The 27,500-nt window shown below is 46.8% G+C and overlaps 1 protein-coding gene across 1 annotated transcript in view; it reads right to left on the reverse strand.

The window, feature by feature from the left end:
• Positions 1-27,500, reverse strand: part of LOC106592356 (metabotropic glutamate receptor 5) — an 86,959-nt gene that overhangs the window by 48,615 nt on the left and 10,844 nt on the right. The window contains exon 5 of the mRNA XM_045690269.1: positions 13,138-13,387. Within this exon, the coding sequence (XP_045546225.1) occupies positions 13,138-13,387 (250 nt within the window). The remainder of the gene's footprint in view (positions 1-13,137; positions 13,388-27,500) is intronic.

Raw genomic sequence — 27,500 nt, forward strand, 5'->3', positions numbered from 1 at the left:
TGGAGGGATGAGAGGGAGAGATGAAGGGAGCGGAGACACAGAGATAAAGGGATGGAAAATGAGGGATGGCTAAGAAAAGCAGAGAAGAGGAGAGGAAAGGTTGAATCACTCCGGACCCAGAAATAGAGATGGAGATGGAAACACAGACTGACCTGGCAGGGCAAGACAACCACCTACTGAACTGACCTGGCAGGGCAAGACAACCACCTACTGAACTGACCTGGCAGGGCAAGACAACCACCTACTGAACACACTGACCTGGCAGGGCAAGACAACCACCTACTGAACTGACCTGGCAGGGCAAGACAACCACCTACTGAACACACACTGACCTGGCAGGGCAAGACAACCACCTACTGAACACACACACTGACCTGGCAGGGCAAGACAACCACCTACTGAACTGACCTGGCAGGGCAAGACAACCACCTACTGAACACACACACTGACCTGGCAGGGCAAGACAACCACCTACTGAACTGACCTGGCAGGGCTAGACAACCACCTACTGAACTGACCTGGCAGGGCAAGACAACCACCTACTGAACTGACCTGGCAGGGCAAGACAACCACCTACTGAACACACACTGACCTGGCAGGGCAAGACAACCACCTACTGAACACACACTGACCTGGCAGGGCAAGACAACCACCTACTGAACACACACTGACCTGGCAGGGCTAGACAACCACCTACTGAACACACTGACCTGGCAGGGCAAGACAACCACCTACTGAACACACTGACCTGGCAGGGCAAGACAACCACCTACTGAACACACACTGACCTGGCAGGGCAAGACAACCACCTACTGAACACACACTGACCTGGCAGGGCTAGACAACCACCTACTGAACACACTGACCTGGCAGGGCTAGACAACCACCTACTGAACACACTGAACTGGCAGGGCAAGACAACCACCTACTGAACTGACCTGGCAGGGCAAGACAACCACCTACTGAACACACACACTGACCTGGCAGGGCAAGACAACCACCTACTGAACTGACCTGGCAGGGCTAGACAACCACCTACTGAACTGACCTGGCAGGGCAAGACAACCACCTACTGAACTGACCTGGCAGGGCAAGACAACCACCTACTGAACTGACCTGGCAGGGCAAGACAACCACCTACTGAACACACACTGACCTGGCAGGGCAAGACAACCACCTACTGAACACACACTGACCTGGCAGGGCAAGACAACCACCTACTGAACACACACTGACCTGGCAGGGCTAGACAACCACCTACTGAACTGACCTGGCAGGGCAAGACAACCACCTACTGAACTGACCTGGCAGGGCAAGACAACCACCTACTGAACTGACCTGGCAGGGCTAGACAACCACCTACTGAACACACTGACCTGGCAGGGCAAGACAACCACCTACTGAACACACACTGACCTGGCAGGGCAAGACAACCACCTACTGAACTGACCTGGCAGGGCTAGACAACCACCTACTGAACACACTGACCTGGCAGGGCTAGACAACCACCTACTGAACTGACCTGGCAGGGCAAGACAACCACCTACTGAACTGACCTGGCAGGGCAAGACAACCACCTACTGAACTGACCTGGCAGGGCTAGACAACCACCTACTGAACACACTGACCTGGCAGGGCTAGACAACCACCTACTGAACACACACACTGACCTGGCAGGGCAAGACAACCACCTACTGAACTGACCTGGCAGGGCAAGACAACCACCTACTGAACACACACTGACCTGGCAGGGCAAGACAACCACCTACTGAACTGACCTGGCAGGGCTAGACAACCACCTACTGAACACACACTGACCTGGCAGGGCAAGACAACCACCTACTGAACTGACCTGGCAGGGCAAGACAACCACCTACTGAACACACTGACCTGGCAGGGCTAGACAACCACCTACTGAACTGACCTGGCAGGGCAAGACAACCACCTACTGAACTGACCTGGCAGGGCAAGACAACCACCTACTGAACTGACCTGGCAGGGCAAGACAACCACCTACTGAACTGACCTGGCAGGGCAAGACAACCACCTACTGAACTGACCTGGCAGGGCAAGACAACCACCTACTGAACTGACCTGGCAGGGCTAGACAACCACCTACTGAACTGACCTGGCAGGGCAAGACAACCACCTACTGAACTGACCTGGCAGGGCAAGACAACCACCTACTGAACACACTGACCTGGCAGGGCAAGACAACCACCTACTGAACTGACCTGGCAGGGCTAGACAACCACCTACTGAACTGACCTGGCAGGGCAAGACAACCACCTACTGAACACACACTGACCTGGCAGGGCAAGACAACCACCTACTGAACTGACCTGGCAGGGCAAGACAACCACCCACTGAACACACTGACCTGGCAGGGCAAGACAACCACCTACTGAACTGACCTGGCAGGGCTAGACAACCACCTACTGAACTGACCTGGCAGGGCAAGACAACCACCTACTGAACACACACTGACCTGGCAGGGCAAGACAACCACCTACTGAACACACACTGACCTGGCAGGGCAAGACAACCACCTACTGAACACACACTGACCTGGCAGGGCTAGACAACCACCTACTGAACTGACCTGGCAGGGCTAGACAACCACCTACTGAACACACACTGACCTGGCAGGGCAAGACAACCACCTACTGAACTGACCTGGCAGGGCTAGACAACCACCTACTGAACTGACCTGGCAGGGCAAGACAACCACCTACTGAACTGACCTGGCAGGGCAAGACAACCACCTACTGAACACACACTGACCTGGCAGGGCAAGACAACCACCTACTGAACTGACCTGGCAGGGCAAGACAACCACCTACTGAACACACACACTGACCTGGCAGGGCAAGACAACCACCTACTGAACTGACCTGGCAGGGCTAGACAACCACCTACTGAACACACACTGACCTGGCAGGGCAAGACAACCACCTACTGAACTGACCTGGCAGGGCAAGACAACCACCTACTGAACACACTGACCTGGCAGGGCAAGACAACCACCTACTGAACTGACCTGGCAGGGCAAGACAACCACCTACTGAACACACACACTGACCTGGCAGGGCAAGACAACCACCTACTGAACTGACCTGGCAGGGCTAGACAACCACCTACTGAACTGACCTGGCAGGGCAAGACAACCACCTACTGAACTGACCTGGCAGGGCAAGACAACCACCTACTGAACTGACCTGGCAGGGCAAGACAACCACCTACTGAACACACTGACCTGGCAGGGCTAGACAACCACCTACTGAACTGACCTGGCAGGGCAAGACAACCACCTACTGAACACACACACTGACCTGGCAGGGCAAGACAACCACCTACTGAACTGACCTGGCAGGGCTAGACAACCACCTACTGAACTGACCTGGCAGGGCAAGACAACCACCTACTGAACTGACCTGGCAGGGCAAGACAACCACCTACTGAACTGACCTGGCAGGGCAAGACAACCACCTACTGAACTGACCTGGCAGGGCAAGACAACCACCTACTGAACTGACCTGGCAGGGCAAGACAACCACCTACTGAACTGACCTGGCAGGGCTAGACAACCACCTACTGAACTGACCTGGCAGGGCAAGACAACCACCTACTGAACTGACCTGGCAGGGCAAGACAACCACCTACTGAACACACTGACCTGGCAGGGCAAGACAACCACCTACTGAACTGACCTGGCAGGGCTAGACAACCACCTACTGAACTGACCTGGCAGGGCAAGACAACCACCTACTGAACACACACTGACCTGGCAGGGCAAGACAACCACCTACTGAACTGACCTGGCAGGGCAAGACAACCACCTACTGAACACACTGACCTGGCAGGGCAAGACAACCACCTACTGAACTGACCTGGCAGGGCTAGACAACCACCTACTGAACTGACCTGGCAGGGCAAGACAACCACCTACTGAACACACACTGACCTGGCAGGGCAAGACAACCACCTACTGAACTGACCTGGCAGGGCAAGACAACCACCTACTGCACTGACCTGGCAGGGCTAGACAACCACCTACTGAACTGACCTGGCAGGGCAAGACAACCACCTACTGAACACACACTGACCTGGCAGGGCAAGACAACCACCTACTGAACTGACCTGGCAGGGCAAGACAACCACCTACTGAACACACTGACCTGGCAGGGCAAGACAACCACCTACTGAACTGACTTGGCAGGGCTAGACAACCACCTACTGAACTGACCTGGCAGGGCAAGACAACCACCTACTGAACACACACTGACCTGGCAGGGCAAGACAACCACCTACTGAACACACACTGACCTGGCAGGGCAAGACAACCACCTACTGAACTGACCTGGCAGGGCTAGACAACCACCTACTGAACTGACCTGGCAGGGCAAGACAACCACCTACTGAACACACACTGACCTGGCAGGGCAAGACAACCACCTACTGAACACACTGACCTGGCAGGGCAAGACAACCACCTACTGAACACACACTGACCTGGCAGGGCTAGACAACCACCTACTGAACACACACTGACCTGGCAGGGCAAGACAACCACCTACTGAACACACTGACCTGGCAGGGCAAGACAACCACCTACTGAACTGACCTGGCAGGGCTAGACAACCACCTACTGAACACACACTGACCTGGCAGGGCAAGACAACCACCTACTGAACTGACCTGGCAGGGCTAGACAACCACCTACTGAACACACTGACCTGGCAGGGCAAGACAACCACCTACTGAACACACTGACCTGGCAGGGCTAGACAACCACCTACTGAACACACACTGACCTGGCAGGGCAAGACAACCACCTACTGAACACACACTGACCTGGCAGGGCAAGACAACCACCTACTGAACTGACCTGGCAGGGCTAGACAACCACCTACTGAACTGACCTGGCAGGGCAAGACAACCACCTACTGAACTGACCTGGCAGGGCAAGACAACCACCTACTGAACACACTGACCTGGCAGGGCAAGACAACCACCTACTGAACTGACCTGGCAGGGCTAGACAACCACCTACTGAACTGACCTGGCAGGGCAAGACAACCACCTACTGAACACACACTGACCTGGCAGGGCAAGACAACCACCTACTGAACTGACCTGGCAGGGCAAGACAACCACCTACTGAACACACTGACCTGGCAGGGCAAGACAACCACCTACTGAACTGACCTGGCAGGGCTAGACAACCACCTACTGAACTGACCTGGCAGGGCAAGACAACCACCTACTGAACACACACTGACCTGGCAGGGCAAGACAACCACCTACTGAACTGACCTGGCAGGGCAAGACAACCACCTACTGCACTGACCTGGCAGGGCTAGACAACCACCTACTGAACTGACCTGGCAGGGCAAGACAACCACCTACTGAACACACACTGACCTGGCAGGGCAAGACAACCACCTACTGAACTGACCTGGCAGGGCAAGACAACCACCTACTGAACACACTGACCTGGCAGGGCAAGACAACCACCTACTGAACTGACTTGGCAGGGCTAGACAACCACCTACTGAACTGACCTGGCAGGGCAAGACAACCACCTACTGAACACACACTGACCTGGCAGGGCAAGACAACCACCTACTGAACACACACTGACCTGGCAGGGCAAGACAACCACCTACTGAACTGACCTGGCAGGGCTAGACAACCACCTACTGAACTGACCTGGCAGGGCAAGACAACCACCTACTGAACACACACTGACCTGGCAGGGCAAGACAACCACCTACTGAACACACTGACCTGGCAGGGCAAGACAACCACCTACTGAACACACACTGACCTGGCAGGGCTAGACAACCACCTACTGAACACACACTGACCTGGCAGGGCAAGACAACCACCTACTGAACACACTGACCTGGCAGGGCAAGACAACCACCTACTGAACTGACCTGGCAGGGCTAGACAACCACCTACTGAACACACTGACCTGGCAGGGCAAGACAACCACCTACTGAACACACTGACCTGGCAGGGCTAGACAACCACCTACTGAACACACACTGACCTGGCAGGGCAAGACAACCACCTACTGAACACACACTGACCTGGCAGGGCAAGACAACCACCTACTGAACTGACCTGGCAGGGCTAGACAACCACCTACTGAACTGACCTGGCAGGGCTAGACAACCACCTACTGAACACACACACACACACACACACACACACACACACACACACACACACACACACACACACACACACACACACACACACACACCTAAATCCCCTACAGAACTGTATAGAACAGTAGAGAGAACTGATTCAGATCAGAACTACTGTATTCTTCATGGGATTTCCCCATTAAGCCACTCCATTGTTATGAACCTTGACCGCCAAAGATTTTTAAGTCTACGCCCCCCCCCCTGCGGAAATCTAATTGGTTAGTTTCAAACCAATGCATTCGCCGATGTCGGCCTTCCACATCGGCTGGTGGAGGGTGGCTGAGCTACGGCAGTGTTTTTCAGACCAGGGGACGTCCCGAATATCAGTCTCCTCCTTCCTGAGTGGTATGACGGCTGCGTGGTCCCATGGTGTTTATACTTGCGTACTATTGTTTGTACAGATGAATGTGGTCCCTTCAGGCGTTTGGAAATTGCTCCCAAGGTTGAACCAGACTTGTGGAGGTCTACAATTTTTTTTTTCCTGAGGTCTTGGCTGATTTCTTTTGATTTTCCCATGATGTCAAGCGAAGAGGCACTGAGTTTGAAGGTAGGCCTTGAAATACATCCACAGGTACACCTCCAATTGACTCAAATAATGTCAATTCGCCTATCAGAAGCTTCTAAAGCCATGACATTTTCTAGAATTTTCCAAGCTGTTTAAAGGCACAGTCAACTTAGTGTATGTAAACTTCTGACCCACTGGAATTGTGATACAGTGAATTATAAGTGAAATAATCTGTCTGTAAACAATTGTTGGAAAAATTACTTGTGTCATACACAAAGTAGATGTCCTAACCGATTTGCCAAAACTATAGTTTTTTAACAAGAAATTAGTGGAGTGGTTGAAAAACGAGTTTTAATGACTCCAACCTAAGTGTATGTAAACTTCCAACTTTATACATACTGTATGCTATTCAATGCGTTTCCACAGGCTAATTGCAGTACGGCCAAAATCAATGTTTCATCAAAACATACAGGTGTCCTAAAATACCAAATCAAATGGCTGAATAATCATTGGTATGACCATCGCAAAACAATTCCATATGTTAACTCAGTAGCAACCCAGCGATGGGGCATTAGACCTCAGGAGGGTAAATTAAGATAATAACTGCCAGAATAAAGGAAACACCAACATAGTGTCTTAATGGGGGCGTTGGGCCGCCACCAACCACCAGGTAACTGCCAGAATAAAGGAAACACCAACATGGTGTCTTAATGGGGGGCGTTGGGCTACCAACCACCAGGTAACTGCCAGAATAAAGGAAACACCAACATAGTGTCTTAATGGGGGCGTTGGGCCGCCACCAACCACCAGGTAACTGCCAGAATAAAGGAAACACCAACATAGTGTTTTAATGGGGGCGTTGGGCCGCCACCAACCACCAGGTAACTGCCAGAATAAAGGAAACACCAACATAGTGTCTTAATGGGGCCGTTGGGCCGCCACCAACCACCAGGTAACTGCCAGAATAAAGGAAACACCAACATAGTTTTTTAATGGGGCCGTTGGGCCGCCACCAACCACCAGGTAACTGCCAGAATAAAGGAAACACCAACATAGTGTCTTAATGGGGGCGTTGGGCCGCCACCAACCACCAGGTAACTGCCAGAATAAAGGAAACACCAACATAGTGTCTTAATGGGGGCGTTGGGCCGCCACCAACCACCAGGTAACTGCCAGAATAAAGGAAACACCAACATAGTGTTTTAATGGGGCCGTTGGGCCGCCACCAACCACCAGGTAACTGCCAGAATAAAGGAAACACCAACATAGTGTTTTAATGGGGGCGTTGGGCCGCCACCAACCACCAGGTAACTGCCAGAATAAAGGAAACACCAACATAGTGTCTTAATGGGTGCGTTGGGCCGCCACCAGGTAACTGCCAGAATAAAGGAAACACCAACATAGTGTCTTAATGGGGGCGTTGGGCCACCACCAGGTAACTGCCAGAATAAAGGAAACGCCGACATAGTGTCTTAATGGGGGTGTCGGGCCACCACCAACCACCAGGTAACTGCCAGAATAAAGGAAACACCAACATAGTGTCTTAATGGGGCGTTGGGCTGCCACCAACCACCAGGTAACTGCCAGAATAAAGGAAACACCAACATAGTGTCTTAATGGGGGCGTTGGGCCGCCACCAACCACCAGGTAACTGCCAGAATAAAGGAAACACCAACATAGTGTCTTAATGGGGGCGTTGGGCCACCACCAACCACCAGGTGACTGCCAGAATAAAGGAAACACCAACATGGTGTCTTAATGGGGGGCGTTGGGCTACCAACCACCAGGTAACTGCCAGAATAAAGGAAACACCAACATAGTGTCTTAATGGGGGCGTTGGGCCACCACCAGGTAACTGCCAGAATAAAGGAAACACCAACATAGTATCTTAATGGGGGCATTGGGCCACCACCAGCCGCCAGAACAGCTTCAACAATCCTTGGCATAGATTCTACAAGTGTCTGGAACTCTATTGGAGGAATGCGACACCATTCTTCCACCATCGAAATTCAACCATTTTGTGTTTTTGTTGATGGTGGTGGAAAACGCTGTCTCAGGCGTCACTCCAGAATCTCCCATAAGAGTTCAATTGGGTTGAGATCTGGTGACTGAGACGGCCATGGCATATGGTGAAACATCAGCAAGTTGAGCAGTCTTCATCACTGAAGCTCCTGCTAAACGTGCCCCAACAATAACCCCCTTTCTTTCAAAATCACTGAGATCTCTTCTTCTAGCCATGGTAAACAAATATTATGGGCAACTGGGCCCGGCCAGCATATTTATACATGACCCTAAGCATGATGGGATGTTAATTCCACCACTGCTTTCAATATACTGTACATTGTATCCCTTATTTACTCAAGCGTTTCTTCAGCGTGCTAGCTCAGGCTCCCTTAATAATGTACAGCATGCTAGCTCAGTCTCCCTTAATAATGTACAGCGTGCTAGCTCAGGCTCCCTTAATAATGTACAGCATGCTAGCTCAGGCTCCCTTATTAATGTACAGCATGCTAGCTCAGGCTCCCTTAATAATGTACAGCGTGCTAGCTCAGGCTCCCTTAATAATGTACAGCGTGCTAGCTCAGGCTCCCTTAATAATGTACAGCGTGCTAGCTCAGGCTCCCTTAATAATGTACAGCATGCTAGCTCAGGCTCCCTTAATAATGTACAGCATGCTAGCTCAGGCTCCCTTAATAATGTGCCGAATGCTAGCTCAGGCTCCCTTAATAATGTACAGCCTGCTAGCTCAGTCTCCCTTAATAATGTGCCGAATGCTAGCTCAGGCTCCCTTAATAATGTACAGCATGCTAGCTCAGGCTCCCTTAATAATGTACAGCATGCTAGCTCAGGCTCCCTTAATAATGTACAGCATGCTAGCTCAGGCTCCCTTAATAATGTACAGCATGCTAGCTCAGGTGAACTTAATAATGTACAGAATGCTAGCTCAGGTGAACTTAATAATGTGTCTGTCTGTCTGTCTGTCTGTACCTCTGGATATCTCATTATACTCTATTACACTTCTTGCTGCTATTCACACACACACACACGCACGCACGCACACAGACAGACAGACAGACAGACAGACAGACAGACAGACAGACAGACAGACAGACAGACAGACAGACAGACAGACAGACAGACCCAGATCTCCTCTGTTATCCCATTGGCTAAGAGACTAATGGAGCTTTGACTCAGCTACAATGTTTACCTGGATTGACTAACACTGGACTCCACTGGGCTCCATTACACTGCTGTTTCCAGCCCAGCCATTGTAAAGCATTCATTCTGGGTGAAACTGAGCCAGAATGGAGCCCTTTAGTCCCACTCCCCAGTAGCAACATCAGAACACTGAGACCCTGACACCATTTTCATAAATAGATGCTTTCATTTAAATATTCAACACTTCCTTAAATAAAGTGTTTCTAGAAATGCACTGCTAATGCACAGTGCAGTGTAATATAATTATGTATGTAGTCCAAGGGCATTGCTACGTTCAGTTTCATCAGGTTTGATTGACAGGCAGGCTCTGTATGTTAGTAATGAGACTAGCCGTTATTAGAGCGCTGGGGATAGAAGTGGACCGGTGAGGAAGGAATCACAACCTTAAAATAAACACCTTCTGGAGGAGGAGACGATTTCAACCAAAAAAATAAATAAATGGAGAAATCTCTCTCTCTCTCTCTGTCTCTCTCTCTTCTCTCTGTCTCTCTGTCTCTCTGTCTCTCTGTCTCTCTCTCTCTCTCTCTCTCTCTCTCTCTCTCTCTCTCTCTCTCTCTGTCTCTGTCTCTCTCTCTCTCTCTCTCTCTCTCTCTCTCTCTCTCTCTCTCTCTCTCTCTGTCTCTCTCTCTCTCTCTCTCTCTCTGTCTCTCTCTCTCTGTCTCTCTCTCTCTCTGTCTCTGTCTCTCTCTCTCTCTCTCTCTCTCTCTCTCTCTCTCTTTCTCTCAGTTCCCCTCACTCTCAATTTCTCTTCCTCCATCCATCTCCTCTCCCCCCTTCTCTCTCCCTCCCTCCCTCCCTCCCTCTCTCGCTGCTCTCCACTCTCTTTCTAACTAAATAGTTCTATGAATAGCGGTGTGTAATTTGTAATGGCCTGGAGGTAGAATTCATGAAAAGCTATTTTTCCAGCTATTAGAGAATTTGTAATCTTAGAGAAGGTGATATTTTTAGGAATGGATCTGGGATGGATTTATAATCCTGTATGAATATATCAGAGATGGATTAAGAATCCTGTATGAATGGACTAATAATCCTGTATAAATATATCAGAGATGGATTAATAATCCTGTATGAACGGATCTGGGATGGATTAATAATCCTGTATGAATGGATCAAAGATGGATTAATAATCCTGTATGAATGGATCAAAGATGGATTAATAATCCTGTATAAATATATCAGAGATGGATTAATAATCCTGTATAAATGTATCAGAGATGGATTTATAATCCTGTATGAATGAATCAGGGGTGGATTAATAATCCTGTATGAATGGATCTGGGATGGATTAATAATCCTGTATGAATGGACTCGTGATGGATTAATAATCCTGTATGAATGGACTCGTGATGGATTAATAATCCTGTATGAATGGATCTGGGATGGATTAATAATCCTGTATGAATGGACTCGTGATGGATTAATAATCCTATATGAATGGACTCTTGATGGATTAATAATCCTATATGAATGGATTAATAATCCTGTATGAATGGATTAATAATCCTGTATGAATGGATCAGAGATGGATTAATAATCCTGTATGAACGGATCTGGGATGGATTAATAATCCTGTATGAATGGATCTGGGATGGATTAATAATCCTGTATGAATGGATCAGAGATGGATTAATAATCCTGTATGAATGGATCAGGGATAGATTAATAATCCTGTATGAATGGACTCGTGATGGATTAATAATCCTGTATGAATGGATCAGGGATAGATTCATAATCCTGTATGAAAACCATCATTATCTATCCACTGCTTCTGTCTTTTCGAAAAGAGAGCGACCACGACTCATCTTCAGAAGGCTAGACAAGAGGAACGCTGTACTGGAAGCCTCCGTGATAGGGGATACACAGCTGGGTCACTATCATGACATAACAAGAGGAACGCTGTACTGGAAGCCTCCGTGATAGGGGATACACAGCTGGGTCACTATCATGACATAACAAGAGGAACGCTGTATTGGAAGCCTCCGTGATAGGGGAAACACAGCTGGGTCACTATCATGACATAACAAGAGGAACGCTGTACTGGAATGACATCCCTGCATCTGCTGATTTAAACAGTGTTGTGAAATTGTCAGCTGTCATGACGGTTTATGTCATCTGTTATGTCCTTGTTATGACATCTGTTATGTCCTTGTCATGACGGTTTATGTCATCTGTTATGTCCTTGTTATGACGGTTTATGTCATCTGTTATGTCCTTGTCATGACGGTTTATGTCATCTGTTATGTCCTTGTCATGACGGTTTATGTCATCTGTTATGTCCTTGTTATGACGGTTTATGTCCTCTGTTATGTCCTTGTTATGACGGTTTATGTCATCTGTTATGTCCTTGTCATGACGGTTTATGTCATCTGTTATGTCCTTGTTATGACGGTTTATGTCATCTGTTATGTCCTTGTTATGACGGTTTATGTCATCTGTTATGTCCTTGTTATGACGGTTTATGTCGTCTGTTATGTCCTTGTTATGACGGTGTATGTCGTCCCATACGAAGTCCCTATGAATTAAAAGCAGTGTGAGTTACCTGGTGAGAGAAGTTGTATCTCAGCGTCAAGGGCGGATGACAGGGTGGTGATGATGATGGTGACGATGATGAAGATGAGGCCAATGCCAGTAACCATGGAAACAGCCTCTGCGATGCAACTGGAGATGTAAATAGATGATGGTGTAAAAACAAGATGACACACACACACACACAGACACACACACACACACACACACACACACACAGACACACAGACACACACACACACACACACACACACACACACACACACACACACACACACACACACACACACACACAGACACACACACACACACACACACACACACACACAGACACACACACACACACACACACACACACACACCGCAGCCAGCTGATTAGGGTATGTTATTTATATTTAATTCTTATTTTACAGAGAGTCAGGAGAGCAGGAACAGAAAGAGGTGGGAGAACCCAGATTCACGTTAAACAGTAAACAAACAGTACAACAAACAAACAAACAAACAGGAAACATTGGGCCTTACGGTGTGTGTGTGTGTGTGTGTGTGTGTGTGTGTGTGTGTGTGTGTGTGTGTGTGTGTGTGTGTGTGTGTGTGTGTGTGTGTGTGCTGCGTGCGTGCGTGCGTGCGTGCGTGCGTGCGTGCGTGCATCTCTCTCCACTCTCCACTCACCTCCCCACTAGTAGGAACTCCCCTACTAGGTGTTTCCGTCTCATTGCCATCAGTATGCCCCGTACAGTCATGCCCTCGCAGAAGCACGCCACCACCCGAGCCTTGGGCAGGTGTCCTCTCAGCTTCTCCAGCAGCTTGTCAAAGTTCTGCTCCCCTGCGTTGCTGTAGATCTTATCCGAATGAGCTATACAGATCCCTTCTCCAGCTGCCAGTTCCTTAAAGGCTTCCATACCACTCTCACCATAGTTACCTATAGACGAGAGACATTCACAACATTTACATTTACATTTAAGTCATTTAGCAGACGCTCTTATCCAGAGCAACTTACAAATTGGTAGATTCACCTTATGATATCCAGTGGAACAAACACTTACAATAGTGCATCTAAATGCAACAGAAACATTATATACAGTAATATGTTATAGTATGGAGTGGTTAGTGTTGTGATCAGACAAACACACTGTACATAGAAAACACTTCCACCCTCCATCCCCTAGGTGGCAGCGTCAACTGAGTCTATGTGCTGTGCTGCCAAGCCGTGATAATGGCATCAGGTACAGCCGATCAAAGCGCCTGGTGATTTTTTGGGGGGTTTTTGGAATCTTTCGTTTGGGGCCTGTTGCATAATCTCTGTAAGTTTTCTTTGTGTATTAAACACTAATGTTAAAAAGTTTTAGAACACCTACTCATTCAAGGTTTAAAAAAAAATATATATATTATTTTCTACATTGTTGAATAATAGTGAAGACATCAGAACTATAAAATAGCACATATGTAATCATTTAGTGACCAAAAAAGTGTTAAATAAATCTAAATATATTTTATATTTGAGATTCTTCAAATAGCCACCCTTTGCCTCTTTGATGACAGCTTTGCACACTCTTAGCATTCTCTCAACCAGCTTTACCTGGAATGCATTTCAATAAACAGGTGTGCCTTCTTAAAAGTTAATTTATGGAATTTCTTTCCTTCTTGATGCGTTTGAGCCAATCAGTTGTGTTGTGACAAGGTAAGGGTGGTATACAGAAGACAACCCTATTTGGTAAAAGACCAAATCCAAATTATGGCAAGAACAGCTTAAATAAGCAAAGAGAAATGTCAGTCCATCATTACTTTAAGACATGAAGGTCAGTTAATCTGGAAAATGTCAAGAACTTTTAAAGTTTCTTCAAGTGCAGTCACAAAAACCATTAAGTGCTATGATGAAACTGGCTCTCATGAGGACCGCCACAGGAAAGGAAGACCCAGAATTACCTCTGCTGCAGAGGATACCTTCATTAGAGTTAATTGCACCTCAGATTGCAGCCCAAATAAATGCTTCACAGAATTCAAGCAACAGACACATCTCAACATCAACTGTTCAGAGGAGACTGCATGAATCAGGCCTTCATGGTTGAATTACTGCAAGGAAACCACTACTAAAGGACACCAATAAGAAGAATAGGCTTGCTTTGGCCAAGAAACACGAGCAGTGGACAATAGACCGGTGGAAATCTGTCCTTTGGTCTAATGAGTCCAAATTGGAGATTTTTGGTTCCAACCGCCGTGTCTTTGTGAGATGCAGAGTAGGTGAATGGATGATCTCCGCATGTGTGGTTCCCACCATGAAGCTTGGAGGAGGAGGAGGTGTTATGGTGTGGGGGTGATTTGCTGGTGACACTGTTGGTGATATATTTAGAATTCAAGGCACACTTAAGCAGCATGGCTACCACAGCATTCTGCAGCGATACGCCATCCCATCTGGTTTGGGCTTAGTGGGACTATCATTTGTTTTTCAACAGGACAATGACCCAACACACGTCCAGGCTGTGTAAAGGCTATTTTACCAAGAAGGAGAGTGATGGAGTGCTGCATCAGATGACCTGGCCTCCACAATCACCCCGACCTCAACCCAATTGAGATGGTTTTGGGATGAGTCGGACAGCAGAGTGAAGGAAAAGCAGCTAGTTTTGATGTCTTCACTACTATTCCACGATGTAAAAAAGAGAAAAACTAAACCCTTGAATGAGTATTTATTTTAGTTTGAACAAGATAATAATCCGCTGGCCGACCAAGACGTCAAGAGAGAAGGAGCCCTAAACCGAATGAAAGGTGGCTGTTTCCTGAGTACCTGCAGTCAACACCAGGTCACACATGCTTACTACTCACATCAAGTCAGGTTACAGACCATGTAGCTAGGACTAGGACCCCTAGACATAATGAGTCAGGTTACAGACCATGTAACTAGGACCCCTAGACATAATGAGTCAGGTTACAGACCATGTAGCTAGTACCCCTAGACATAATGAGTCAGGTTACAGACCATGTAACTAGGACTAGGACCCCTAGACATAATGAGTCAGGTTACAGACCATGTAACTAGGACCCCTAGACATAATGAGTCAGGTTACAGACCATGTAGCTAGGACCCTAGACATAATGAGTCAGGTTACAGACCATGTAGCTAGGACTAGGACCCCTAGACATAATGAGTCAGGTTACAGACCATGTAACTAGGACTAGGACCCCTAGACATAATGAGTCAGGTTACAGACCATGTAACTAGGACCCCTAGACATAATGAGTCAGGTTACAGACCATGTAGCTAGGACTAGGACCCCTAGACATAATGAGTCAGGTTACAGACCATGTAGCTAGGACCCCTAGACATAATGAGTCAGGTTACAGACCATGTAGCTAGGACTAGGACCCTTAGACATAATGAGTCAGGTTACAGACCATGTAAATAGGACTAGGACCCCTAGACATAATGAGTCAGGTTACAGACCATGTAACTAGGACCCCTAGACATAATGAGTCAGGTTACAGACCATGTAGCTAGGACCCCTAGACATAATGAGTCAGGTTACAGACCATGTAACTAGGACCCCTAGACATAATGAGTCAGGTTATAGACCATGTAGCTAGGACCCCTAGACATAATGAGTCAGGTTATAGACCATGTAGCTAAGACCCCTAGACATAATGAGTCAGGTTACAGACCATGTAGCTAGGACCCCTAGACATAATGAGTCAGGTTACAGACCATGTAGCTAAGACCCCTAGACATAATGAGTCAGGTTACAGACCATGTAGCTAGGACCCATAGACATAATGAGTCAGGTTACAGACCATGTAACTAGGACCCCTAGACATAATGAGTCAGGTTACAGACCATGTAACTAGGACCCCTAGACATAATGAGTCAGGTTACAGACCATGTAACTAGGACCCCTAGACATAATGAGTCAGGTTACAGACCATGTAACTAGGACTGGGACCCCTAGACATAATGAGTCAGGTTACAGACCATGTAGCTAGGACCCCTAGACATAATGAGTCAGGTTACAGACCATGTAGCTAGGACCCCTAGACATAATGAGTCAGGTTACAGACCATGTAGCTAGGACCCATAGACATAATGAGTCAGGTTACAGACCATGTAACTAGGACTAGGACCCCTAGACATAATGAGTCAGGTTACAGACCATGTAGCTAGGACCCCTAGACATAATGAGTCAGGTTACAGACCATGTAGCTAGGACCCCTAGACATAATGAGTCAGGTTACAGACCATGTAGCTAGGACTAGGACCCCTAGACATAATGAGTCAGGTTACAGACCATGTAACTAGGACCCATAGACATAATGAGTCAGGTTACAGACCATGTAGCTAGGACTAGGACCCCTAGACATAATGAGTCAGGTTACAGACCATGTAACTAGGACCCCTAGACATAATGAGTCAGGTTATAGACCATGTAGCTAGGACCCCTAAACATAATGAGTCAGGTTACAGACCATGTAGCTAGGACCCCTAGACATAATGAGTCAGGTTATAGACCATGTAGCTAGGACCCCTAGATATAATGAGTCAGGTTATAGACCATGTAACTAGGACCCCTAGACATAATGAGTCAGGTTATAGACCATGTAGCTAGGACCCCTAGACATAATGAGTCAGGTTACAGACCATGTAACTAGGACCCCTAGACATAATGAGTCAGGTTATAGACCATGTAGCTAGGACCCCTAGACATAATGAGTCAGGTTATAGACCATGTAACTAGGACCCCTAGACATAATGAGTCAGGTTATAGACCATGTAGCTAGGACCCCTAGACATAATGAGTCAGGTTACAGACCATGTAGCTAGGACCCCTAGACATAATGAGTCAGGTTATAGACCATGTAACTAGGACCCCTAGACATAATGAGTCAGGTTATAGACCATGTAGCTAGGACCCCTAGACATAATGAGTCAGGTTACAGACCATGTAACTAGGACCCCTAGACATAATGAGTCAGGTTACAGACCATGTAGCTAGGACTAGGACCCCTAGACCTAATGAGTCAGGTTACAGACCATGTAACTAGGACCCCTAGACATAATGAGTCAGGTTACAGACCATGTAGCTAGGACCCCTAGACATAATGAGTCAGGTTACAGACCATGTAGCTAGGACCCATAGACATAATGAGTCAGGTTACAGACCATGTAACTAGGACTGGGACCCCTAGACATAATGAGTCAGGTTACAGACCATGTAGCTAGGACCCCTAGACATAATGAGTCAGGTTACAGACCATGTAGCTAGGACTAGGACCCCTAGACATAATGAGTCAGGTTATAGACCATGTAGCTAGGACTAGGACCCCTAGACATAATGAGTCAGGTTACAGACCATGTAACTAGGACCCCCAGACATAATGAGTCAGGTTACAGACCATGTAGCTAGGACTAGGACCCCTAGACATAATGAGTCAGGTTACAGACCATGTAACTAGGACCCCTAGACATAATGAGTCAGGTTACAGACCATGTAGCTAGGACCCCTAGACATAATGAGTCAGGTTACAGACCATGTAGCTAGGACTAGGACCCCTAGACATAATGAGTCAGGTTACAGACCATGTAGCTAGGACCCCTAGACATAATGAGTCAGGTTACAGACCATGTAGCTAGGACCCCTAGACATAATGAGTCAGGTTATAGACCATGTAGCTAGGACTAGGACCCCTAGACATAATGAGTCAGGTTACAGACCATGTAGCTAGGACCCCTAGACATAATGAGTCAGGTTACAGACCATGTAACTAGGACTAGGACCCCTAGACATAATGAGTCAGGTTACAGACCATGTAACTAGGACCCCTAGACATAATGAGTCAGGTTACAGACCATGTAGCTAGGACCCCTAGACATAATGAGTCAGGTTACAGACCATGTAGCTAGGACCCCTAGACATAATGAGTCAGGTTACAGACCATGTAGCTAGGACCCCTAGACATAATGAGTCAGGTTATAGACCATGTAGCTAGGACTAGGACCCCTAGACATAATGAGTCAGGTTACAGACCATGTAACTAGGACCCCTAGACATAATGAGTCAGGTTACAGACCATGTAGCTAGGACCCCTAGACATAATGAGTCAGGTTACAGACCATGTAACTAGGACTAGGACACCTAGACATAATGAGTCAGGTTACAGACCATGTAGCTAGGACTAGGACCCCTAGACATAATGAGTCAGGTTACAGACCATGTAGCTAGGACCCCTAGACATAATGAGTCAGGTTACAGACCATGTAACTAGGACTAGGAACCCTAGACATAATGAGTCAGGTTACAGACCATGTAGCTAGGACCCCTAGACATAATGAGTCAGGTTACAGACCCTGTAACTAGGACCCCTAGACATAATGAGTCAGGTTAAAGACCATGTAACTAGGACCCCTAGACATAATGAGTCAGGTTACAGACCATGTAACTAGGACCCCTAGACATAATGAGTCAGGTTACAGACCATGTAGCTAGGACTAGGACCCCTAGACATAATGAGTCAGGTTACAGACCATGTAACTAGGACCCCTAGACATAATGAGTCAGGTTATAGACCATGTAACTAGGACTGGGACCCCTAGACATAATGAGTCAGGTTACAGACCATGTAGCTAGGACCCCTAGACATAATGAGTCAGGTTACAGACCATGTAGCTAGGACCCCTAGACATAATGAGTCAGGTTACAGACCATGTAGCTAGGACCCCTAGACATAATGAGTCAGGTTATAGACCATGTAGCTAGGACCCCTAGACATAATGAGTCAGGTTACAGACCATGTAGCTAGGACCCCTAGACATAATGAGTCAGGTTACAGACCATGTAGCTAGGACTAGGACCCCTAGACATAATGAGTCAGGTTACAGACCATGTAACTAGGACTAGGACCCCTAGACATAATGAGTCAGGTTACAGACCATGTAGCTAGGACTAGGACCCCTAGACATAATGAGTCAGGTTACAGACCATGTAGCTAGGACTAGGACCCCTAGACATAATGAGTCAGGTTATAGACCATGTAACTAGGACCCCTAGACATAATGAGTCAGGTTACAGACCATGTAGCTAGGACCCCTAGACATAATGAGTCAGGTTATAGACCATGTAGCTAGGACCCCTAGACATAATGAGTCAGGTTATAGACCATGTAGCTAGGACCCCTAAACATAATGAGTCAGGTTACAGACCATGTAGCTAGGACCCCTAGACATAATGAGTCAGGTTATAGACCATGTAGCTAGGACCCCTAGATATAATGAGTCAGGTTATAGACCATGTAACTAGGACCCCTAGACATAATGAGTCAGGTTATAGACCATGTAGCTAGGACCCCTAGACATAATGAGTCAGGTTACAGACCATGTAACTAGGACCCCTAGACATAATGAGTCAGGTTATAGACCATGTAGCTAGGACCCCTAGACATAATGAGTCAGGTTATAGACCATGTAACTAGGACCCCTAGACATAATGAGTCAGGTTATAGACCATGTAGCTAGGACCCCTAGACATAATGAGTCAGGTTACAGACCATGTAGCTAGGACCCCTAGATATAATGAGTCAGGTTATAGACCATGTAACTAGGACCCCTAGACATAATGAGTCAGGTTATAGACCATGTAGCTAGGACCCCTAGACATAATGAGTCAGGTTACAGACCATGTAACTAGGACCCCTAGACATAATGAGTCAGGTTACAGACCATGTAGCTAGGACTAGGACCCCTAGACATAATGAGTCAGGTTACAGACCATGTAACTAGGACCCCTAGACATAATGAGTCAGGTTACAGACCATGTAGCTAGGACCCCTAGACATAATGAGTCAGGTTACAGACCATGTAGCTAGGACCCATAGACATAATGAGTCAGGTTACAGACCATGTAACTAGGACTGGGACCCCTAGACATAATGAGTCAGGTTACAGACCATGTAGCTAGGACCCCTAGACATAATGAGTCAGGTTACAGACCATGTAGCTAGGACTAGGACCCCTAGACATAATGAGTCAGGTTATAGACCATGTAGCTAGGACTAGGACCCCTAGACATAATGAGTCAGGTTACAGACCATGTAACTAGGACCCCCAGACATAATGAGTCAGGTTACAGACCATGTAGCTAGTACCCCTAGACATAATGAGTCAGGTTACAGACCATGTAGCTAGGACCCCTAGACATAATGAGTCAGGTTATAGACCATGTAGCTAGGACCCCTAGACATAATGAGTCAGGTTACAGACCATGTAGCTAGGACCCCTAGACATAATGAGTCAGGTTATAGACCATGTAGCTAGGACCCCTAGACATAATGAGTCAGGTTACAGACCATGTAGCTAGGACCCCTAGACATAATGAGTCAGGTTATAGACCATGTAGCTAGGACCCCTAGACATAATGAGTCAGGTTACAGACCATGTAGCTAGGACCCCTAGACATAATGAGTCAGGTTACAGACCATGTAGCTAGGACTACCCCTAGACATAATGAGTCAGGTTACAGACCATGTAGCTAGGACCCCTAGACATAATGAGTCAGGTTACAGACCATGTAGCTAGGACCGACCCTAGACATAATGAGTCAGGTTATAGACCATGTAGCTAGGACCCCTAGACATAATGAGTCAGGTTACAGACCATGTAGCTAGGACCCCTAGACATAATGAGTCAGGTTACAGACCATGTAGCTAGGACCCCTAGACATAATGAGTCAGGTTACAGACCATGTAGCTAGGACCCCTAGACATAATGAGTCAGGTTACAGACCATGTAGCTAGGACCCCTAGACATAATGAGTCAGGTTACAGACCATGTAGCTAGGACCCCTAGACATAATGAGTCAGGTTACAGACCATGTAGCTAGGACTAGGACCCCTAGACATAATGAGTCAGGTTACAGACCATGTAGCTAGGACTAGGACCCCTAGACATAATGAGTCAGGTTACAGACCATGTAGCTAGGACCCCTAGACATAATGAGTCAGGTTACAGACCATGTAGCTAGGACCCCTAGACATAATGAGTCAGGTTACAGACCATGTAGCTAGGACCCCTAGACATAATGAGTCAGGTTACAGACCATGTAACTAGGACCCCTAGACATAATGAGTCAGGTTATAGACCATGTAACTAGGACCCCTAGACATAATGAGTCAGGTTATAGACCATGTAACTAGGACCCCTAGACATAATGAGTCAGGTTATAGACCATGTAACTAGGACCCCTAGACATAATGAGTCAGGTTACAGACCATGTAGCTAGGACCCCTAGACATAATGAGTCAGGTTACAGACCATGTAGCTAGGACTAGGACCCCTAGACATAATGAGTCAGGTTACAGACCATGTAACTAGGACCCCTAGACATAATGAGTCAGGTTACAGACCATGTAGCTAGGACCCCTAGTCATAATGAGTCAGGTTACAGACCATGTAGCTAGGACCCCTAGACATAATGAGTCAGGTTATAGACCATGTAACTAGGACCCCTAGACATAATGAGTCAGGTTATAGACCATGTAACTAGGACCCCTAGACATAATGAGTCAGGTTACAGACCATGTAGCTAGGACCCCTAGACATAATGAGTCAGGTTACAGACCATGTAGCTAGGACCCCTAGACATAATGAGTCAGGTTATAGACCATGTAACTAGGACCCCTAGACATAATGAGTCAGGTTATAGACCATGTAGCTAGGACTAGGACCCCTAGACATAATGAGTCAGGTTATAGACCATGTAGCTAGGACCCCTAGACATAATGAGTCAGGTTACAGACCATGTAGCTAGGACCCCTAGACATAATGAGTCAGGTTATAGACCATGTAGCTAGGACTAGGACCCCTAGACATAATGAGTCAGGTTACAGACCATGTAGCTAGGACCCCTAGACATAATGAGTCAGGTTATAGACCATGTAGCTAGGACCCCTAGACATAATGAGTCAGGTTACAGACCATGTAGCTAGGACCCCTAGACATAATGAGTCAGGTTACAGACCATGTAGCTAGGACTAGGACCCCTAGACATAATGAGTCAGGTTACAGACCATGTAGCTAGGACCCCTAGACATAATGAGTCAGGTTACAGACCATGTAGCTAGGACTAGGAACCCTAGACATAATGAGTCAGGTTATAGACCATGTAGCTAGGACTAGGACCCCTAGACATAATGAGTCAGGTTACAGACCATGTAACTAGGACCCCTAGACATAATGAGTCAGGTTACAGACCATGTAACTAGGACTAGGACCCCTAGACATAATGAGTCAGGTTATAGACCATGTAACTAGGACCCCTAGACATAATGAGTCAGGTTACAGACCATGTAACTAGGACTAGGACCCCTAGACATAATGAGTCAGGTTACAGACCATGTAACTAGGACTAGGAACCCTAGACATAATGAGTCAGGTTACAGACAATGTAGCTAGGACCCCTAGACATAATGAGTCAGGTTACAGACCATGTAGCTAGGACTAGGAACCCTAGACATAATGAGTCAGGTTATAGACCATGTAGCTAGGACCCCTAGACATAATGAGTCAGGTTACAGACCATGTAGCTAGGACCCCTAGACATAATGAGTCAGGTTACAGACCATGTAACTAGGACCCCTAGACATAATGAGTCAGGTTACAGACCATGTAGCTAGGACCCCTAGACATAATGAGTCAGGTTACAGACCATGTAGCTAGGACCCCTAGACATAATGAGTCAGGTTATAGACCATGTAGCTAGGACCCCTAGACATAATGAGTCAGGTTACAGACCATGTAACTAGGACCCCTAGACATAATGAGTCAGGTTACAGACCATGTAGCTAGCACCCCTAGACATAATGAGTCAGGTTACAGACCATGTAGCTAGGACCCCTAGACATAATGAGTCAGGTTACAGACCATGTAACTAGGACTAGGACCCCTAGACATAATGAGTCAGGTTATAGACCATGTAACTAGGACCCCTAGACATAATGAGTCAGGTTACAGACCATGTAGCTAGGACCCCTAGATATAATGAGTCAGGTTATAGACCATGTAACTAGGACTAGGACCCCTAGACATAATGAGTCAGGTTACAGACCATGTAGCTAGGACCCCTAGACATAATGAGTCAGGTTACAGACCATGTAACTAGGACTAGGACCCCTAGACATAATGAGTCAGGTTACAGACCATGTAGCTAGGACCCCTAGACATAATGAGTCAGGTTACAGACCATGTAGCTAGGACCCCTAGACATAATGAGTCAGGTTATAGACCATGTAAATAGGACCCCTAGACATAATGAGTCAGGTTATAGACCATGTAGCTAGGACCCCTAGACATAATGAGTCAGGTTACAGACCATGTAGCTAGGACCCCTAGACATAATGAGTCAGGTTACAGACCATGTAGCTAGGACCCCTAGACATAATGAGTCAGGTTACAGACCATGTAGCTAGGACCCCTAGACATAATGAGTCAGGTTACAGACCATGTAGCTAGGACCCCTAGACATAATGAGTCAGGTTACAGACCATGTAGCTAGGACCCCTAGACATAATGAGTCAGGTTACAGACCATGTAGCTAGGACCCCTAGACATAATGAGTCAGGTTACAGACCATGTAGCTAGGACCCCTAGACATAATGAGTCAGGTTACAGACCATGTAGCTAGGACCCCTAGACATAATGAGTCAGGTTACAGACCATGTAGCTAGGACTAGGACCCCTAGACATAATGAGTCAGGTTACAGACCATGTAGCTAGGACCCCTAGACATAATGAGTCAGGTTACAGACCATGTAGCTAGGACCCCTAGACATAATGAGTCAGGTTACAGACCATGTAGCTAGGACCCCTAGACATAATGAGTCAGGTTACAGACCATGTAGCTAGGACTAGGACCCCTAGACATAATGAGTCAGGTTACAGACCATGTAGCTAGGACTAGGACCCCTAGACATAATGAGTCAGGTTACAGACCATGTAGCTAGGACCCCTAGACATAATGAGTCAGGTTACAGACCATGTAGCTAGGACCCCTAGACATAATGAGTCAGGTTACAGACCATGTAGCTAGGACCCCTAGACATAATGAGTCAGGTTACAGACCATGTAACTAGGACCCCTAGACATAATGAGTCAGGTTACAGACCATGTAACTAGGACCCCTAGACATAATGAGTCAGGTTATAGACCATGTAACTAGGACCCCTAGACATAATGAGTCAGGTTACAGACCATGTAACTAGGACCCCTAGACATAATGAGTCAGGTTACAGACCATGTAGCTAGGACCCCTAGACATAATGAGTCAGGTTACAGACCATGTAACTAGGACCCCTAGACATAATGAGTCAGGTTATAGACCATGTAACTAGGACCCCTAGACATAATGAGTCAGGTTATAGACCATGTAGCTAGGACCCCTAGACATAATGAGTCAGGTTACAGACCATGTAGCTAGGACCCCTAGACATAATGAGTCAGGTTATAGACCATGTAACTAGGACCCCTAGACATAATGAGTCAGGTTATAGACCATGTAGCTAGGACTAGGAACCCTAGACATAATGAGTCAGGTTATAGGCCATGTAGCTAGGACCCCTAGACATAATGAGTCAGGTTACAGACCATGTAGCTAGGACCCCTAGACATAATGAGTCAGGTTATAGACCATGTAGCTAGGACTAGGACCCCTAGACATAATGAGTCAGGTTACAGACCATGTAGCTAGGACCCCTAGACATAATGAGTCAGGTTATAGACCATGTAGCTAGGACCCCTAGACATAATGAGTCAGGTTACAGACCATGTAGCTAGGACCCCTAGACATAATGAGTCAGGTTACAGACCATGTAGCTAGGACTAGGACCCCTAGACATAATGAGTCAGGTTACAGACCATGTAGCTAGGACCCCTAGACATAATGAGTCAGGTTACAGACCATGTAGCTAGGACTAGGAACCCTAGACATAATGAGTCAGGTTATAGACCATGTAGCTAGGACTAGGACCCCTAGACATAATGAGTCAGGTTACAGACCATGTAACTAGGACCCCTAGACATAATGAGTCAGGTTACAGACCATGTAACTAGGACTAGGACCCCTAGACATAATGAGTCAGGTTATAGACCATGTAACTAGGACCCCTAGACATAATGAGTCAGGTTATAGACCATGTAACTAGGACTAGGACCCCTAGACATAATGAGTCAGGTTACAGACCATGTAACTAGGACTAGGAACCCTAGACATAATGAGTCAGGTTATAGACCATGTAGCTAGGACCCCTAGACATAATGAGTCAGGTTACAGACCATGTAGCTAGGACTAGGAACCCTAGACATAATGAGTCAGGTTATAGACCATGTAGCTAGGACCCCTAGACATAATGAGTCAGGTTATAGACCATGTAGCTAGGACCCCTAGACATAATGAGTCAGGTTACAGACCATGTAACTAGGACCCCTAGACATAATGAGTCAGGTTACAGACCATGTAGCTAGGACCCCTAGACATAATGAGTCAGGTTATAGACCATGTAGCTAGGACCCCTAGACATAATGAGTCAGGTTATAGACCATGTAGCTAGGACCCCTAGACATAATGAGTCAGGTTACAGACCATGTAACTAGGACCCCTAGACATAATGAGTCAGGTTACAGACCATGTAGCTAGCACCCCTAGACATAATGAGTCAGGTTACAGACCATGTAGCTAGGACCCCTAGACATAATGAGTCAGGTTACAGACCATGTAACTAGGACTAGGACCCCTAGACATAATGAGTCAGGTTATAGACCATGTAACTAGGACCCCTAGACATAATGAGTCAGGTTACAGACCATGTAGCTAGGACCCCTAGATATAATGAGTCAGGTTATAGACCATGTAACTAGGACTAGGACCCCTAGACATAATGAGTCAGGTTATAGACCATGTAGCTAGGACCCCTAGACATAATGAGTCAGGTTACAGACCATGTAACTAGGACTAGGACCCCTAGACATAATGAGTCAGGTTACAGACCATGTAGCTAGGACCCCTAGTCTTAATGAGTCAGGTTATAGACCATGTAGCTAGGACCCCTAGACATAATGAGTCAGGTTATAGACCATGTAAATAGGACCCCTAGACATAATGAGTCAGGTTATAGACCATGTAACTAGGACTAGGAACCCTAGACATAATGAGTCAGGTTATAGACCATGTAAATAGGACCCCTAGACATAATGAGTCAGGTTACAGACCATGTAGCTAGGACTAGGACCCCTAGACATAATGAGTCAGGTTATAGACCATGTAGCTAGGACCCCTAGACATAATGAGTCAGGTTACAGACCATGTAGCTAGGACCCCTAGACATAATGAGTCATTTTATAGACCATGTAGCTAGGACCCCTAGACATAATGAGTCAGGTTATAGACCATGTAAATAGGACCCCTAGACATAATGAGTCAGGTTATAGACCATGTAGCTAGGACCCCTAGACATAATGAGTCAGGTTACAGACCATGTAGCTAGGACCCCTAGACATAATGAGTCAGGTTATAGACCATGTAGCTAGGACCCCTAGACATAATGAGTCAGGTTATAGACCATGTAGCTAGGACCCCTAGACATAATGAGTCAGGTTACAGACCATGTAGCTAGGACCCCTAGACATAATGAGTCAGGTTATAGACCATGTAAATAGGACCCCTAGACATAATGAGTCAGGTTATAGACCATGTAGCTAGGACCCCTAGACATAATGAGTCAGGTTATAGACCATGTAGCTAGGACTAGGACCCCTAGACATAATGAGTCAGGTTATAGACCATGTAAATAGGACCCCTAGACATAATGAGTCAGGTTATAGACCATGTAAATAGGACCCCTAGACATAATGAGTCAGGTTACAGACCATGTAACTAGGACTAGGACCCCTAGACATAATGAGTCAGGTTATAGACCATGTAACTAGGACCCCTAGACATAATGAGTCAGGTTACAGACCATGTAGCTAGGACCCCTAGACATAATGAGTCAGGTTATAGACCATGTAA

This window comes from Salmo salar, chromosome ssa11 (genome assembly GCF_905237065.1).
Source record: "Salmo salar chromosome ssa11, Ssal_v3.1, whole genome shotgun sequence".
NCBI classification, from domain to species: Eukaryota; Metazoa; Chordata; class Actinopteri; order Salmoniformes; family Salmonidae; genus Salmo; species Salmo salar.